This window comes from Daphnia pulex, chromosome 12, assembly GCF_021134715.1.
Source record: "Daphnia pulex isolate KAP4 chromosome 12, ASM2113471v1".
NCBI classification, from domain to species: domain Eukaryota; kingdom Metazoa; phylum Arthropoda; class Branchiopoda; order Diplostraca; family Daphniidae; genus Daphnia; species Daphnia pulex.
This window is the reverse complement of record NC_060028.1, coordinates 9,715,236-9,729,441: the sequence shown is the minus strand read 5'-3', so window position 1 is coordinate 9,729,441 and position 14,206 is coordinate 9,715,236. Positions and strand designations below refer to the sequence as shown.

Below are 14,206 nucleotides of genomic sequence, written 5' to 3'. Positions count from 1 at the left end.
TTTTGATTTATTTTCTGATTTTAAAAAATAAAATAAAAATGCGATAAAAAAACATGCAGACAATAAAATGACGATGTGACAACGTTGAGCATATTTTTTGACTGCTCTTTGGAAATTTACTTGAAAAGGTTGAAAAACTTTTTAAATAGATGAGGAATAACAGAGTTTCTTGGTTGAATTTTTAGATATTTATTGTCATAATAACACGAATAGGATAGGTCATCGTTCATGATGGGGAACAACGGACCTACTGACGATGTCGAAGAGAAAGAACACTTTCAGAGAATCGTTAACGCTTTCCGTTATTACAGGTTCGATCGACGGTTTCGGCTACAGTGGTTTATTATTCGCGGTTGACATGTTTTTATCCCAGGTCTTTTTCGTTGCAACGCTTGGCCACTTCAGAAGCTTACGTCTCGTCTCTCCCCAGCCACCATCAAACTTTACTCACTAGCTATCGTTCTCACTTGGAAGACATTAGGACTTGTGTAGAGCACAACTACGAAATCATCAAACTTATCACGGCAGATGTTGCTACGCTGTTTGAAAATGTCAAACACGATGCTGGTCAAGTATGTTTTCCTTAAAATAAATAATTTTGCTTTGATTTATTTCTTTTGCCGAATGTTTGATGTTACGCAGGTCAAGTCCAAGGTTCACCCAACCATGAGTGATATGGAAAAGGTCCAATCTACACTGAAACAAATTGTAAGGGACTGGAGTAAAGATGGGGAGGAAGAAAGGTCTGCGTGCTATAACCCCATTATTGAAGAAATTGAATTAAACTTTCCACCTGCTCAGAGGTTACTATCATATTATTACAGTCTTTTAGCTGAAACAAGTTTTTCATTAATAATTATTTCCATTTGCAGGCCCTCGGAACAAGTACAAATTTTGGTTCCCGGTGCTGGACTTGGACGACTGGCGTTTGAGATAGCCAAAAGAGGTTACAGCTGTCAAGGCAATGAGTTCAGTCTCTTCATGCTGTTCGCCTCCAACTTCGTCTTGAACAAGTAGGGATGATCAACAGGATCTTTATGCATTTTGTGTTTACGCTTTTTTCCCTCTTAGATGTCAGGGGGTCGAGACTTTTCGTGTTTATCCATGGACGCAACAGTTCGTCAATACTTTATCAGCTGCTGACGTAACCAGAGGGTCTTCCTTCCCTGATCTTGATCCATCATCACTCCCACGCCATGCTCAATTTTCCATGGCAGCGGGCGATTTCCTCGAAGTAGACGTCAATCGTTGTCCCCATTTCATTAAAAATATCTGATAATCATTATCATGATTTTATTCTAGGTTTATACAGAAGCAAGCACATGGGACTGTATAGCTACGTGTTTCTTTATAGATTGCGCCAACAACATCGTCAGCTTCATCGAAACTATTTACAAAATACTCAAGAGCGGTTCGTTTCTAAAATATTTTCAATCAAGCGCAATCCATCATGCTAATTAAATTATTGTATTTTCAACAGGTGGCGTTTGGATCAATTTAGGGCCGTTGCTCTACCATTATTCGGACATCCCTGGCGAAAATTCCATCGAGCCAACCTACGAAATGGTTAGAGAAATCATACAAGGGATAGGCTTTGTCATTGAGGTAATTCTGCATAAAATCGAATTCATTGTTTTCTTTAATCTTAATTAATCTTTTCATTTTGATTCGACAGAAAGAGCGAACTGGGGTGAAAACCACCTACTCTCAAAACGTCCGCTCCATGCTCAAATACGAGTACGATAGTGTCTTTTTCGTCTGCCGGAAGCCTTGAAAAAAACAATTTAAATTGGTTGATATTACGTTTCGACCAATACCAAGAGAACGAATTTGTACCTGTGTGTGGGGAATATGTTTAACTTTTTTTTTTTAAATAAACAATACCAGGTTTTTTTTTACATGGTCTTTCATAGCTGGATGTTTGAGAGTTTCATTTCAGTGGGTGTAAATCATCTTAGTGTAGATCTCATCTCATAAGTATTCGTAGCCATCACGTGACTTTTCTCCGGATGTCTGTCGCTGGCTGTTTTGTCTGAATATCACGCAGGAAGTTGTTGGTCTTTTGTTGCAAACAGAAGCGAGTGTTCTCTGTTCCACTTTTCATCTCCACATGTGTTTCTTACTTCTCATATCGCGAGAGTGGTTCATACGCAACAACTGTATGACGCAATTGTTTTCATTCATCGATTGGAAAACGCCCTTTTTTGATTAAGTAACTAACAAAAAAAAAGATTTTTTCATTCTTTAAAATTACAGATTCATAATTTAAAAGATTACACAATCTAGAAAAACGAATTGGAAACATTGTATTTCTAGGTTTTTGTGAAGCCAACCCTATGAAAGTGGCAACGTTGTTAGTATGGAGCAGTTTCGCTTAGAACGAAGGCCGTGCATTTATTCCTTCCCGTTTGCGCGGGTCTGCTGGCCTCGATAAGTCACACGATCATATTCGATCTTTCAGTTATTCTCCAGCATCACCAGTTAATGTTCTCTGATTGAAAACTCGACGGAAAACGGTAAGAATTTTCTCGCCATTTAAGAAAAAATCAAGTTGGATTCAGGCAAGTTGTATGCACACGATGTTTTGGTCGTCGGCCATTGTGTCTGCTACTGCTTGGAATTCGTTATGTAGCTGTAGTTAAACGTGAAACAACATATGGTGGAATCGGCGTCATAATTTTCAACCAACACATGAACTGGTGGCAAAAAAAACATTTCCAGGAAAAAGATGGCTCCCATTCGATCTCGGCGTGTGTTTGAAATATCTCCGTAAGAGCCTTAGCAACAAGCTCGTGTGTTGTTTTCGAAAAATATCCCCAAAAAGAACAAAAGTTAAATGAAAAAGGAAAAAAAAAAGCAGGTAGAAGAAGTTTTAAAAAAAGAAGTAAAGCTTGAGGGAAGACCAAAGTGGGGGGGACCAGACTTTTTGTTTTGTTTATTCCAATCGACCCCGTCGCGAGCATGAGAGTTTGTTTCTAGACAACCATCGATTTCGACAGCAGCCCAAACTTTCGAAAAGAAAAAAACAAAGAAAAACGTTTCCAAGTCAGCCAGAGAGTGGGGATATCGAATGGATAGTCATCGAAAATGGACTCTTTTTCTTCGTCTCGGGTCAGATGACGTGTGCTGATTACTTGACAAAGAAGAGCCACCTCCCCCATTGTTAACCGATAATATATGCAGTTGTAGTAGTAGCTTATATCGTTGATTCTCTAACCCAAAGGTGTCGACAAAAATTTATTCCACATGTAGTTGGTCGATTCCCACATTCGGACGCTGGTTCGTTCGACTCCCAAAGGTAAAGTTACAGGCCAATTAGATTGTATTATTTCAGTGATTATCCAAATTGTCATTTTCAACAGACCTTGGAATAAAGTTTGATTCATTTATCAAGGAAATGATCTACTCTCAATAGTCTTAATGTTACGCAATTTTTATTCAAATTTGACGTCCATCTTTGTTGTCCTCAAGGAACTTTCACGTTTGACCACGCCATAAAAAAACCTCGTCGTATCAGCCCGTCTCTTGGTACGAAGATGCCGCAGGCATTAGGGAAACCCTCTAGTCCCTTGATTTAACCTCCCACTCTGAAAGTTGTTGTGTGTGTGTTGTTGTTTGGGTCAGCTGTTGCTATCCAGCAACACACGATTATTGTTTGTCACTGTAATCAATCGTCGTGATGGAGATAATTGCAAATTTGTAGCCATTTTGTATTGATATTTATTCACATCTTGTTTGTTTTACAGATTATCTCTCGACCAAAAGATAAGGGACGTTTTGGATTGGATCCAGCAAGGAAATTTCGCACTCCCCTTTTCCCTCCTCCCCTTTTTCTTTTAAAACAACATATCACAACTTATCTTTTTTGTTGTTGTTGTTTTTGTGTCGATAATTTTTCCTCTTTGGTCAACGAAAATTTGGATCAACACGCCGCAAGTGTGTGGCTTGAGAATCCGGCAAAAGTGTAAAATCCGGCCGTGATGTGCGGTTCTTCTGCGGGGCAGAGTTGTTGTGCGAACGCCGTCGAAGGCGACGTCGACGACACGCCGGATGTTCAGGACTCGCGGCCTCGCGGGCTAACCACCCACAGCCGCTGGGCCGCTCCTGAATTGCCCTTCCGTCCTGGCGCTACCAGCTCATTCGCCTTTATCGTCTCTTTCTATTCGACTTCTCCATCCTAAGCTTCTAGCAGCACTACTTTGAAGCCCCTCCTCCCGTTTTGCGTCGTCTTTTGAGCCGGAACGGACGGAAGAAGAAGAAGAGGGGAACAAAAGAAAACTGGAGAAATATGTGTCGTAAAAACAGTTGGACAAAGTGAAGTGAATTTTTGTACAAAAAATCTTATTTTTTTCGGTCTGGGAACGTGTTCAGCATCCATTCCACGTCACACCATGCCTAGACGTGTTTCATCCGCATCCAGCAGCTTGCACGCCATGGGTTCATCCGCCGTGCCTGGTGGTGGATCGACGCACAGCGGTGGAGGGGGAAGTAGCACCGCCACCAACAGCACCAGCAGCAGCAGCTTGCGAGGGGGTCCGCGACCGGCCAAATCGGCCAATTGCATCGCACCCGCCTCGCCAAGCCCAGATTCATCCAGTGATAACGCTTCCGACAATTCGGATCTCTTTCAATGGACGACAACGGGAGTCGAGAGGCACTTGGCCCGAAGTGACAGCAGCAATTCGGCCATGTCGATGACGGCCAATTCACGTCTGTCTGGTCTGTCCCAGAGCAGCGGAGGCAACAGCCAAACTGGCGGCAACATCCAAACTGGCGGAACTTTGTCAACGGCTTCGATGACGGCCTCGAGGAAGAGGAAACTTTTGGAGCAATTTTTGCTGCCGGAGAATGCGGCCAATTCGAGTGGCAACAACACTATATCGCTGTCAGATATGCGCAACATGGGACTGGTCGGACAGGCTCGTCCGTCGGCTTCCATCCAGCCAACGAATCACGCTGGTGTTCCCCCGGCGGTCGCTAGCGCTTCGGCTGTTGCCACGACTTCCTCCCGTACTTTAACCACCAGCAGTTCGACAGCCCTGGGCGGAATCAGCTTTTCGGCCGTTTCCAATTACGTTCCCAGTTTCTCCTTCTACCAGTCGCGCTCCTTCGGGCCGCCTTCCTGCTCAGGTGGTGGCAGCACCGAGAGCCTGTGCAGCAGCACAGCCGACTCGGCATGCGGACATCCGCCAGACCTTCCGGATGACGGCAACTTGGCCACTCCAGCACCACCAGTCGACGTGAGTTTCATCCGTTTTTTCATTATTTTACGTCAAATCATCTGCCCGTTCGCCCTTGAAGGCAACTGCCGCCATTGTTGTCGGCCTGATGAGATTACTAAACTAAATTTTGACAAAACCTACAGAAAACACACTGCGTCGTTTGTTGTTGGCTAAATGATTCACGGCGATCCGGTTCGTGATAGCTGGTTTTATTTACCAAGTTCAATGTATACGACGCGTCACAGTTTCTTTCGTTCGTCCTTGGTGGGTGTGTTGTTGGCATTGGTAATTTTAATCCACGATTCAACCGAGTCCCGAATGCTTATCGTGAATTTTAACTAATGAAAAGGATTTTCGTCTGTCGAAAGAGTTTGAGATTGTTGGCCAACGACGCCCTGATAAAGAGTTGTGCGATAAACAAGGATTTGAATAAGATAAAATTCAGTTTTTAGAGAATGTTGAAACTATTGAAAAAGTTAAAAAAATAATAAAAAAAAAACTAAACAAAAAGCCCAAAAATGAATTAATCTGACTGTTTGTTTGTTGTTGCTGCGCAGGTGCACGCCTCGGACGTGATGGAAATTCGGAACCGCTCCAGCGCTTCTTGTCGCGATACGCCGCCACTGCACATCTCAGGTGATTATTAACCTCTCGGGCATTTCTCCCACCGTTCTCCCACCCTACCTTTTATTTTATCAGTCGTACCTGTTTTGCTTTACTAAATCACACATCGGGGATGTGTGTGTGTGTGAGTACCAGTCGAGTTGAGGCACCATCAAATTCTGAGAAATGAGAAGGAAAAATAGTCGAATCGTGTCTCGTTTGTTCTATGAGGGAACTTCTCAGACTTTTCAACTGAAAAACTGTTAAAAATTGTGTGATTAGAAATTTGAAATGGCGCCAACATTAAAATCGTGGCGTTGTTAGGTGACATGTCTGACGGTCTAAAACTATTATTGGACTTTAAGTCATCTTCTGTTTTTGGAAAAAAATAAATTGCTGCAAAGAATTTGATGAGTAAGTGAAATCCGGTTCCGGTTGGGATTCCAATTTCAAATGTATTGATGATTGGAATAGAAATGTATGGTTGGATTCGTAATTTCTGGTTAATTAATAGTTTCAACTTGTTTGATTTGTTATTTTTGGCTTTTGCGTAATTTTCAGGCGACCGCCATTACCATTCGACTTCAATTAACAACAGAGTGGCCGGCTGGAGACTGGAAGATATAGACGACAACCTAGCGGCGGATTTCGACGGCAGCTTGTCTGGCCTGGGGGTTGATCTCAGCGTCGCATCGTACAACATGAGGTCAGTTGAGTAAATGAGTTAACGAGTCCCTTCTCTTAGTGTGGGAGAATTTAGAGAGTAAGAGAATTGATAGTCCGTGCAGATAAACCTCTTCATTAGATAAAGAAGAGACCCCCCTGCTACTATCAGAAACTGATCTCACAGGGAACACATCAGCCGACTGCTGTGTCTTTATACACTTCTCACGATAATAAGTTTCGGTCGATTGACGTAAATAAGCGCCACTGGAATCTTTAAGAAACAGCGGCGATGGTTGTATTTTCGGTCCGTATTTTTGAACTAATGAATTTGATCGTCGATGATAATCACGTCGCATATTTTTTCGGTTTCAAAATTGAAGGGGTTATGATTCGACACGATCAGACTCCTTTGGCAGCATTTTAAGGGGGCGGACAAGAGGAAGTTGGGGTTTCTCTTTTAAATAAGTAGATGAATAACAAATGAAGCCATTGACTGAACAACCAAACTGTTGAATCTTTTCTAAAGTTGTGAATTTTGAAGAGTTTTTTTCTTTTTTTGAGCGAGTAGGGGTAGAAAAGAGGAGAAAGGCGTTGTCTTTTATTCATTGTGGGTCCTACCGTCCTGTATATCCTCCAAGGGTTTTTATTTTAGTATCTCTCCCCGCAAAGATGACGCCCTTTAATATTCTTTGAGTTTCTTCACTTTAATGAGCCACTAATGAGATGTTGACTTGAAGGGGCAGAATCATCATTTGAAACTCAGAAAGAAAAAGTCCGATCTCTATTCGTAGAGCGCCGACCATCTTTCCCCCTTCGACCAATTTTGTTTTTTTTTTTTATTTTCGCTTCCGTAATGAGCCGAATTGAAATGGAGACGGCCGACAGGGATCAGTATGGCCCCCGAAAAAAGAAAGGGAGGTTTATTATCCAGTTCGTGTCATCTTCTTTTTTTTCTCTTCACAAGTTTCCAGTTATTGTTGTGACCATATCTTATTCGTTTTTGCCGTTCGTTGTTTCTTTCCTGTCTCTGGTAATGAGAAGACTTGTCGGACATTTTGTCGCTTTTGCATTTGCTTTTTGTTTGGGTTTTTTTTTCGCCCGTTTCGATTCGTTTCCTTGCGCTAATTGAAGCCGGACCCTAATGATTTCAAGTTGAGGAAGCTACTACCGACTTCCTCCCTCACGCAGGGTGAACCTATGCATGAAACCCACATGCGTTCAATGGCGGAAGAGAGAGAGAGAGACAAAACAACTAAAAATCACTCGATCAAAACCATAAAGAAAGAAAAATTGAAAATGAATTTTTGTTTTTCTCTTCCTAGTTGCTAACGGGCGATCCCGACCGGAAACGTATAAAAACTAAAAAGCCCCACAAATGAGGGATATTTGTGTTAAGAGTTCTTTTTAATGGTGAACGGCCGGAGCTACCAAAAACTTATGATTTATCCAGAGCTTGTTATCGGCTGGCCGATTTCTTAATTGCGTCGGTCCCGCGCGCGCGCACTCTCTCCGCCTCTCGGTCTTTCGAGCCAACCGACTGACTGACCTTTCCTTCTGTTTCCATTCCAATAAATTATTAATCTCGAAACAAAGGCACTTCGTTCGTTCAAAAAGGGAGATCCCGACTCATTAAGAGATTTTTAGTTGCTTATCAAGTTTAGTTTTAAATGCTTCATCAGGAAGCTGCTGTGTGTCATTAGCCAATGATCAAACCTCCTTACGATTTTGTTCTTTCGGTTCGGGGAAAACTTTCTCTCCGTCCATCTGCAGTAGACATCTGAGTTGAATATATGTTGTTTTTAAACTCCAGATTTGGTTACCTAACGAATTTGGCATCAAGTATGCTGAGCGTATTTCTTCTTCTTTGTCATCTTATCTTCACTGTTGAATTTATAAAATCTTTTATCGAGAGAGATGACACAATAGTTGTTGGATTTCTCGTTTGCACCGGATACGGCCGGACTTCCTTTTCTAAATCGTAGCCAGACATGGGGATTAATCACCTCAATCGCTACACCTTTTGTAACGTTTCACGTGGTTTTTGTTCGATCTTCAATTCAAATGTTATGCAATCTAACAATCTACTTTTTGTTTGGCTCATGTATAATGAAGACGTTTTTAAACGATTCAATTTTATTTCGAAAAAATAATCCTAATTGGATAGTGGGTCTTCCCCCCTCCTTTTTTCCTCCCTCAAATACTGCCAATCAACAGGTGATGGCTTACGTCGATAGACTCACAGTGCCGAAAAAAACAAACAAAAAAAAGTTTACCTTTCTCGACGAGTCGGATGTTGAAAAGGGGACGATCTCATTTGCCCTTTTTTTCTTCTTCTTCCTCTTTCATCCATCTTTTTGTTTTGATGTAGTGGTGTATAGTGTGTGGCAAGGGGGGAAAAGAGTCTCAGAGTCGTTTAGAATTGTCTGTTAGTCTTTACCTGACTTCCGAACGTGCCTGACCACATCGTTCGCTCCGCCCGGTTCGCTAGCGCCACATTTCGACAGATTTTCTTATAAACGTAATCGAAACATTATTCGGTGGAAAGCCAAGGCGCCAACACGTTGTTTCATTCCCAATGAAGCGGTGAATGGATTTTTTTGGAAATTCAGTTTCGAGTGTAAAACGTCGAGTATCGTGTTGATTTAATTGCGCAAGATTTTGATCAAAAGAGGAGTGATTGCGGTTTCAATTGTGGCTCCGCTACCTTCACCCTACCCGCCGGTGGCCCCTATGCCGTGCGGGCCGCCCGGTTCTTTAACGTCTTCCTTCACATCGTCATCGGCCGGCGTTGGACTGGCTGGAAACAGCGCTAGCAGCAGTACGGCTGGGCCGCTGCACCATTACGCACCTTACCACCACGTTCATCACGTGGCCGACGGTGGGGCTGGTGGTGGTGCTGCTCCTCTTTGTGGCACTTCTTCGACGTTGGTGAATTCTTCGTCTAGCTCAGGAATCATTTGCGGCAGCAGCAATTCCCCGTCTCCTTATTCCTCCTCTTCATCGCCCCACCATTACTCGGGTCACACGTCAGTAGCCGTGGCAGCCGCTGCCGCCGCCGCTGCGGCCGCAGCTTACCACCACCACCATCATCACCATTTCGCCTCGTCCGGTTCGGCCTATCATCCTTACTCGTACAATTACAGCAGCAACGGCAACAGTAGTAACAGCACCGCTGGATCGGCTGTTACCAACGGCCATCATCCGACGTCGTCGGCTTGTTCTACAGCGTATGCTCACTATCCAGCGCCCTCATCGTCCCCGTCGGCTTTGGAGTTGACACGTCGCAAAATGATCTCACGCTCGAGTCCCGTCTCGACCTCGTGGAGGTCCAACTCGCCATCTCCATGGGAAATGGAAGGGTATAAAAAGCGCGACATATTCTTCTTCTTGGTTATATTTTAGTTGGAGGGAATTGAGAGCATTCGACTCACGTCATCGCCGAGCCATCGCCTTATCACAGTTTGCATACAAATGGAGCGATACAAACCGGTCGTAACTGCCTTTGAATGGTGGGGCTATAGAAAATAGTGAGAGAGGAGTAGACATCCAATTACTATCGCCTGGGCGAACGCAGCCCCTCTTTTCTCGGTTCTTTTTATTTTTTTTCTGTTTTATTATTTTTGGCCACACTGCTGCCATGTTGCCTCGTTGCGGACCTTTTTTCTTTCTTTATACATCCACTTGATTATGTGATGTATGGTTTTTAATTCCCGACCACGATCTCTGGTCTCTCCCGCTGCGTGTGTGGAACGCATGGGAAATGAAGCCCGTCTTATTCGGAATCACATGCTCCCCGCTCACTCTTGTCTTTCTCTCTTAAGGTTGAGCTTGATTTTGTCTCTTGATTTTCCCGTCGAATTTTTAGAAATTAGTTTGTGTTAATATTAATATTTGTAATTGAGCATCACTTCTCAATTTTTCCTTGTTGCCATCAATGAATTCAATACGCGAAGGGATTGTTTAATGATTATTCGTTTACTTTGTCTCTTGCAGTGAGGCCCTTTTGGCACTTCCAACGTTGACCGGATTCAAACAAGAGGCACCCTCACCTCCTAATGGAGAGCATGGGTTGGCACAATTTTCCTTGTTTACTTATTTAATTCAATTTTTTTTTGTGTGGCATCAGTTGACTTTTCTTTTTCTTTTGTCATCATCTCACATGACAGAAGGGTTGGCACAAATCCATCGCCTCCGCAATCGACTGAAAGGGCTTCCAGTGAAGGTAGGACGGTGACGCATCTGACAGGTCACGGAGGCGATCAGAGCAGCTATTCGCACCCGTTCCAGCACATGTTGCACCAACATTCAGGTGGCTGGAGCGGACAGGATAACGGAACTGGAGGAAGTGGCACCGTTGGAGGAGGAGCCGGGCCCATCACGGGTGGTGTTGGCACGGGCAGTGCCTCTAGCCTAACGTCCTCTTCGTCCAACGAAGGCATGTCGTCTTCCGGAGGCATCCATCAGCAAGGCGGAAGTGGCTCCGCTGTCGTTGGAGCCAGCAACTACCACGGCGAGAAATACAAATACGATCGACTTAACGAGACGGACGCCAATGCCGACAACAGGTTGGATCCCAACCAACAGTACATAATTCTCCATCCCTTACCTATTCTTGTGTTGTTTGTTTTTTACGTGTTTACACTTCTTCACCTTCGTCATCTCATCTCCAATTCATGAACGAATTTATCAAAATTTGAAAGTCATTCCATAATTCTGTATCTAATTGACCTGGATTCTTTTTTTCTGGGGTGACATTCAGGTTTCAGTACGTGTTGGCTGCAGCCACGTCGATTGCCACTAAAGTCAACGAAGAGTCTTTGACTTATTTGAACCAAGGGCAACCCTATGAAATAAAAATGAAGAAACTGGGCGATTTGTCGAACTTTAGAGGGAAATTGCTCAGAGTGAGTCTTTGGTTTATTTCGTCCAATGCTCCTGGATAACTTGCTAATGTCTATTTCTTTGATTGATTAGAGCGTGGTGAGATTGTGTTTCCACGAGCGAAGGCTGCAGTACATGGAACGCGAGCAGATTGCCGCGTGGAGGATGTCGAGGCCAGGCGACCGTATCGTCGAGATTGACGTGCCCCTATCCTACGGCATTTACGAAGTCGTCCAGGACAATAGCAACTTGAACGTGGTTGAATTTGCCTGGGATCCCACCAAGGAAGTGGGCGTCTACATCAAAGTCAATTGCATCAGCACCGAATTCACGCCGAAGAAACACGGCGGCGAAAAAGGTGTTCCTTTCCGCATTCAGGTCGAAACCTACTCCCACGGTGACGGTGATGGCACCCCTAAACGTCTCCACGTTGCCGGCTGCCAGATCAAAGTGTTCAAGGTAAACAATAACAAATTATTGGTGTGATTTCATTAAGACAAATTTTCATTCCAAATATTCGCTTTTTTATCTGGGAACTTTAGTTAAAAGGAGCAGATCGAAAACATAAGCAAGATAGGGAAAAAATTTACAAGCGGCCAATGGTTGAACAGGAGAAATATCAACCATCATGTGAATGCACCATATTGGCCGAGGTAAGACTTTGAATGTCTTCAAACTTTATTTTCAATATTGAATTGGATACTTGTTTGAATAGATACCACTCGAATTAGTCTATACGTCAGCGATTGTGCCAGTAGGCACAGCGACGAGCAATGGCAGCACAAGCGTCAACCAGGCCCCTCAACAAACTGTGGTTGCGACTACCGTGGTCACTCCACCGGCCGTTTTGGCCACCCGGACATACAGTCCAACAGAATTACAGTGAGAAAACATTTGCGTCATATATTTCAAAACTTATTCCATGGGTTTAACAATCCTGTTTTCTATCTCAGCAAATCGCAAAGTTTCACCAGTGATGGATGTCCTAGTGAGAGTCCCCTAGGCCACGAAACGGATAACGTTGAAAGTCCTGTAAGTTGTTTTTTCGTTGCACAACTTGTTAGATCCTTTCAATGATTGTTTCCTTATTTTCCGAAAGACATCTATGATCGGCAGTGGTAATAGTGCCGTTTACCAGTATTACCTCCAGCCCTTAAGCGCCGAAGCGAGCGCTCAACAGACGGCCCAATGGCTGCAGACCAATCGCTTCTCCAGCCAAGCCCGCACATTTTCTCGCTTTGCCGGAGCCGACATTCTAAGACTGACGCGCGATGACCTTATCCAGATTTGTGGAGTGGCCGATGGCATACGACTTTACAACGCCCTACACGCCAAGTAAGTAACGACAATTCTTTATCAGCTCTTTGACTACGGAAAATAATGTTTTCTCTCCTCCCATTTTCCACAGACCTTTAGCGCCGAGACTGACACTTTACTTGACGCAGGATCAAAGCCAAGTGTTTCACGCCATTTTCCTAGAGAACTTATCCTGCGTCGAGATAGCCAACAAATTAGCCGGACTAGTGCAATTGTCATCCCAACACATTTTGGACGTCTACATTGAAGGACCTTGCGGAATCCATGTACATGTCACTGACGAAGTCGTGCAAAACATGAAGGATGAATCCATGTTCACTGTCGAATTACTACCTGGTAAGAGTACAAAACGCGTTGTTGTGATTTGTGTCGTATTTGGTAATTCAATGCATCTCTTTCCTGTGCAGATCAAACTAGCGAACGTTATCGACTGCTGCTGAAATCGACTTCACCTCACTAGGCATTGGAATTATTACAAGAAATTGTGTAGCCAATTTAGCTACGCAAGGGAAGTTGACAAAAACACCAAACACCACAAACCGCAATTGTTATTTTTTTTTCTTGTTTGTTCATTTCATTTCTTCCCCCTGGCGTCATATAATTCTCCTACTATTGTTTAATTAACTTGATTAGCTAGAGCAAATCATGGTTGACAAGTTGTTGGTTTTTCCTTATTTCAGTGTCTCAGAAGTCTCCACGAAAATCATTTGCGAGGAGAATTTTTCGTTCATTTCCTACGCATTGTAGGGGTTAACATCCCCTAAATCCCCCAAGTAAGTGCCTTTATTCAATGTCGTACTTGCCTGACTTTTGTCTTTATCTTGTGTTTATTCATTTGATCCCATCCTTTCCATGATCCATTTCTTTAACGGTTACGTGTATGTCTACATGCCCACACACACACACACACACAAGCAAACCAACACATTTTTACACAAACGCATGTGTCATTCCCGTTGTTCAGTAGCATTAGAAAAAAAAAAACATAAGAAAGATAAAACAACATATAACACAGTTCTCATAACTATTGTTCTCGCCAGCACTGTTGATTTCCCTCTTCTTTTTTTTCTTAATCACCTTGTTTTGTGTCTCACGGGGAAAAGGTTAATCCTGACCATGATTGATTGATATAGTCGGAGCGGTTAATGATTTTTTCGTTGACTTGTAATACTTGTCTTACACTTCTCCCCTTTATCTTTTTTACGAAAAAAATCTACTTTTTCTATGGGGTGGGTTTACCAAACAAATCTTTGCAAAGTAAAATAATAATACATGGCCAAGATCTCGTGTTATCTCCTTTTTGGAACTACCCAAAAGAAAACAAGTTGACGTATAGGGGTTAGTTTGTACACATGCAAGTGCGACATGTTTACCTTAATTTTCTCCCGTATCTTTTTATTGTGATATGTAACATTTCTTTTTTTTTCCCACCCCCTTTCTGAATGCCAGCCTATCGCTTAATTTCGGTAGTCGCACAATCTTTAAACTTGTCTCAGGAAAGAGCCCAGAAATACAAA

General features: G+C 43.1%; 2 protein-coding genes and 1 long non-coding RNA gene across 13 annotated transcripts; 2 read left to right on the top strand and 1 right to left on the bottom strand.

Moving 5' to 3' along the window:
- The first annotated feature begins 171 nt into the window (after nucleotides 1–171).
- On the top strand, nucleotides 172–1,912 carry LOC124208812 (carnosine N-methyltransferase-like). The gene is made up of 8 exons (XM_046606698.1): nucleotides 172–311; nucleotides 374–572; nucleotides 643–803; nucleotides 873–1,013; nucleotides 1,072–1,234; nucleotides 1,303–1,411; nucleotides 1,481–1,605; nucleotides 1,676–1,912. The coding sequence occupies exons 1-8, from the start codon at nucleotides 229–231 to the stop codon at nucleotides 1,772–1,774; spliced, it is 1,080 nt and encodes a 359-aa protein (XP_046462654.1). The 5' UTR covers nucleotides 172–228; the 3' UTR covers nucleotides 1,775–1,912.
- On the bottom strand, nucleotides 1,644–1,975 carry LOC124208814. Its single transcript, XR_006880609.1, has 2 exons — nucleotides 1,837–1,975; nucleotides 1,644–1,769 (listed from the first exon to the last, which is right to left on the bottom strand). It is a non-coding gene; the product is annotated as an uncharacterized LOC124208814 (long non-coding RNA).
- A 346-nt stretch (nucleotides 1,976–2,321) lies between these two features.
- On the top strand, nucleotides 2,322–13,981 carry LOC124208808 (transcription factor CP2-like protein 1). 11 transcript variants are annotated; one of them, XM_046606681.1, is made up of 14 exons: nucleotides 2,322–2,516; nucleotides 3,747–5,240; nucleotides 5,780–5,858; nucleotides 6,387–6,531; nucleotides 10,485–10,559; nucleotides 10,658–11,056; nucleotides 11,251–11,395; nucleotides 11,466–11,831; nucleotides 11,915–12,025; nucleotides 12,088–12,254; nucleotides 12,326–12,404; nucleotides 12,472–12,707; nucleotides 12,781–13,025; nucleotides 13,097–13,981. In XM_046606681.1, exons 2-14 carry the CDS (start codon nucleotides 4,392–4,394, stop codon nucleotides 13,147–13,149), a joined length of 2,949 nt encoding a protein of 982 aa, XP_046462637.1. In that variant the 5' UTR covers nucleotides 2,322–2,516; nucleotides 3,747–4,391; the 3' UTR covers nucleotides 13,150–13,981. The 11 variants fall into 11 exon arrangements, with proteins under 11 accessions (XP_046462637.1, XP_046462635.1, XP_046462639.1 ...); XM_046606679.1 differs by having other exon boundaries at nucleotides 2,350–2,516; nucleotides 10,661–11,074; XM_046606683.1 differs by having other exon boundaries at nucleotides 2,351–2,516; nucleotides 10,661–11,056.
- The last annotated feature ends 225 nt before the right edge of the window (nucleotides 13,982–14,206 follow it).

What these genes read in the sequence shown, in the direction of transcription:
- LOC124208812 (XM_046606698.1), top strand. Translation starts at nt 229, where the DNA reads ATGATGGGGAACAACGGACCTACTGACGATGTCGAAGAGAAAGAACAC. An exon ending in TCAAACACGATGCTGGTCAA is followed by an intron (nt 573 to 642) that starts GTATGTTTTCCT and finishes GATGTTACGCAG; the next exon opens with GTCAAGTCCAAGGTTCACCC. An exon ending in CAGCGGGCGATTTCCTCGAA is followed by an intron (nt 1,235 to 1,302) that starts GTAGACGTCAAT and finishes ATTTTATTCTAG; the next exon opens with GTTTATACAGAAGCAAGCAC.
- LOC124208808 (XM_046606677.1), top strand. Translation starts at nt 4,392, where the DNA reads ATGCCTAGACGTGTTTCATCCGCATCCAGCAGCTTGCACGCCATGGGT. An exon ending in CTCCAGCACCACCAGTCGAC is followed by an intron (nt 5,241 to 5,779) that starts GTGAGTTTCATC and finishes GTTGCTGCGCAG; the next exon opens with GTGCACGCCTCGGACGTGAT. An exon ending in TACAGTCCAACAGAATTACA is followed by an intron (nt 12,255 to 12,325) that starts GTGAGAAAACAT and finishes TTTCTATCTCAG; the next exon opens with CAAATCGCAAAGTTTCACCA.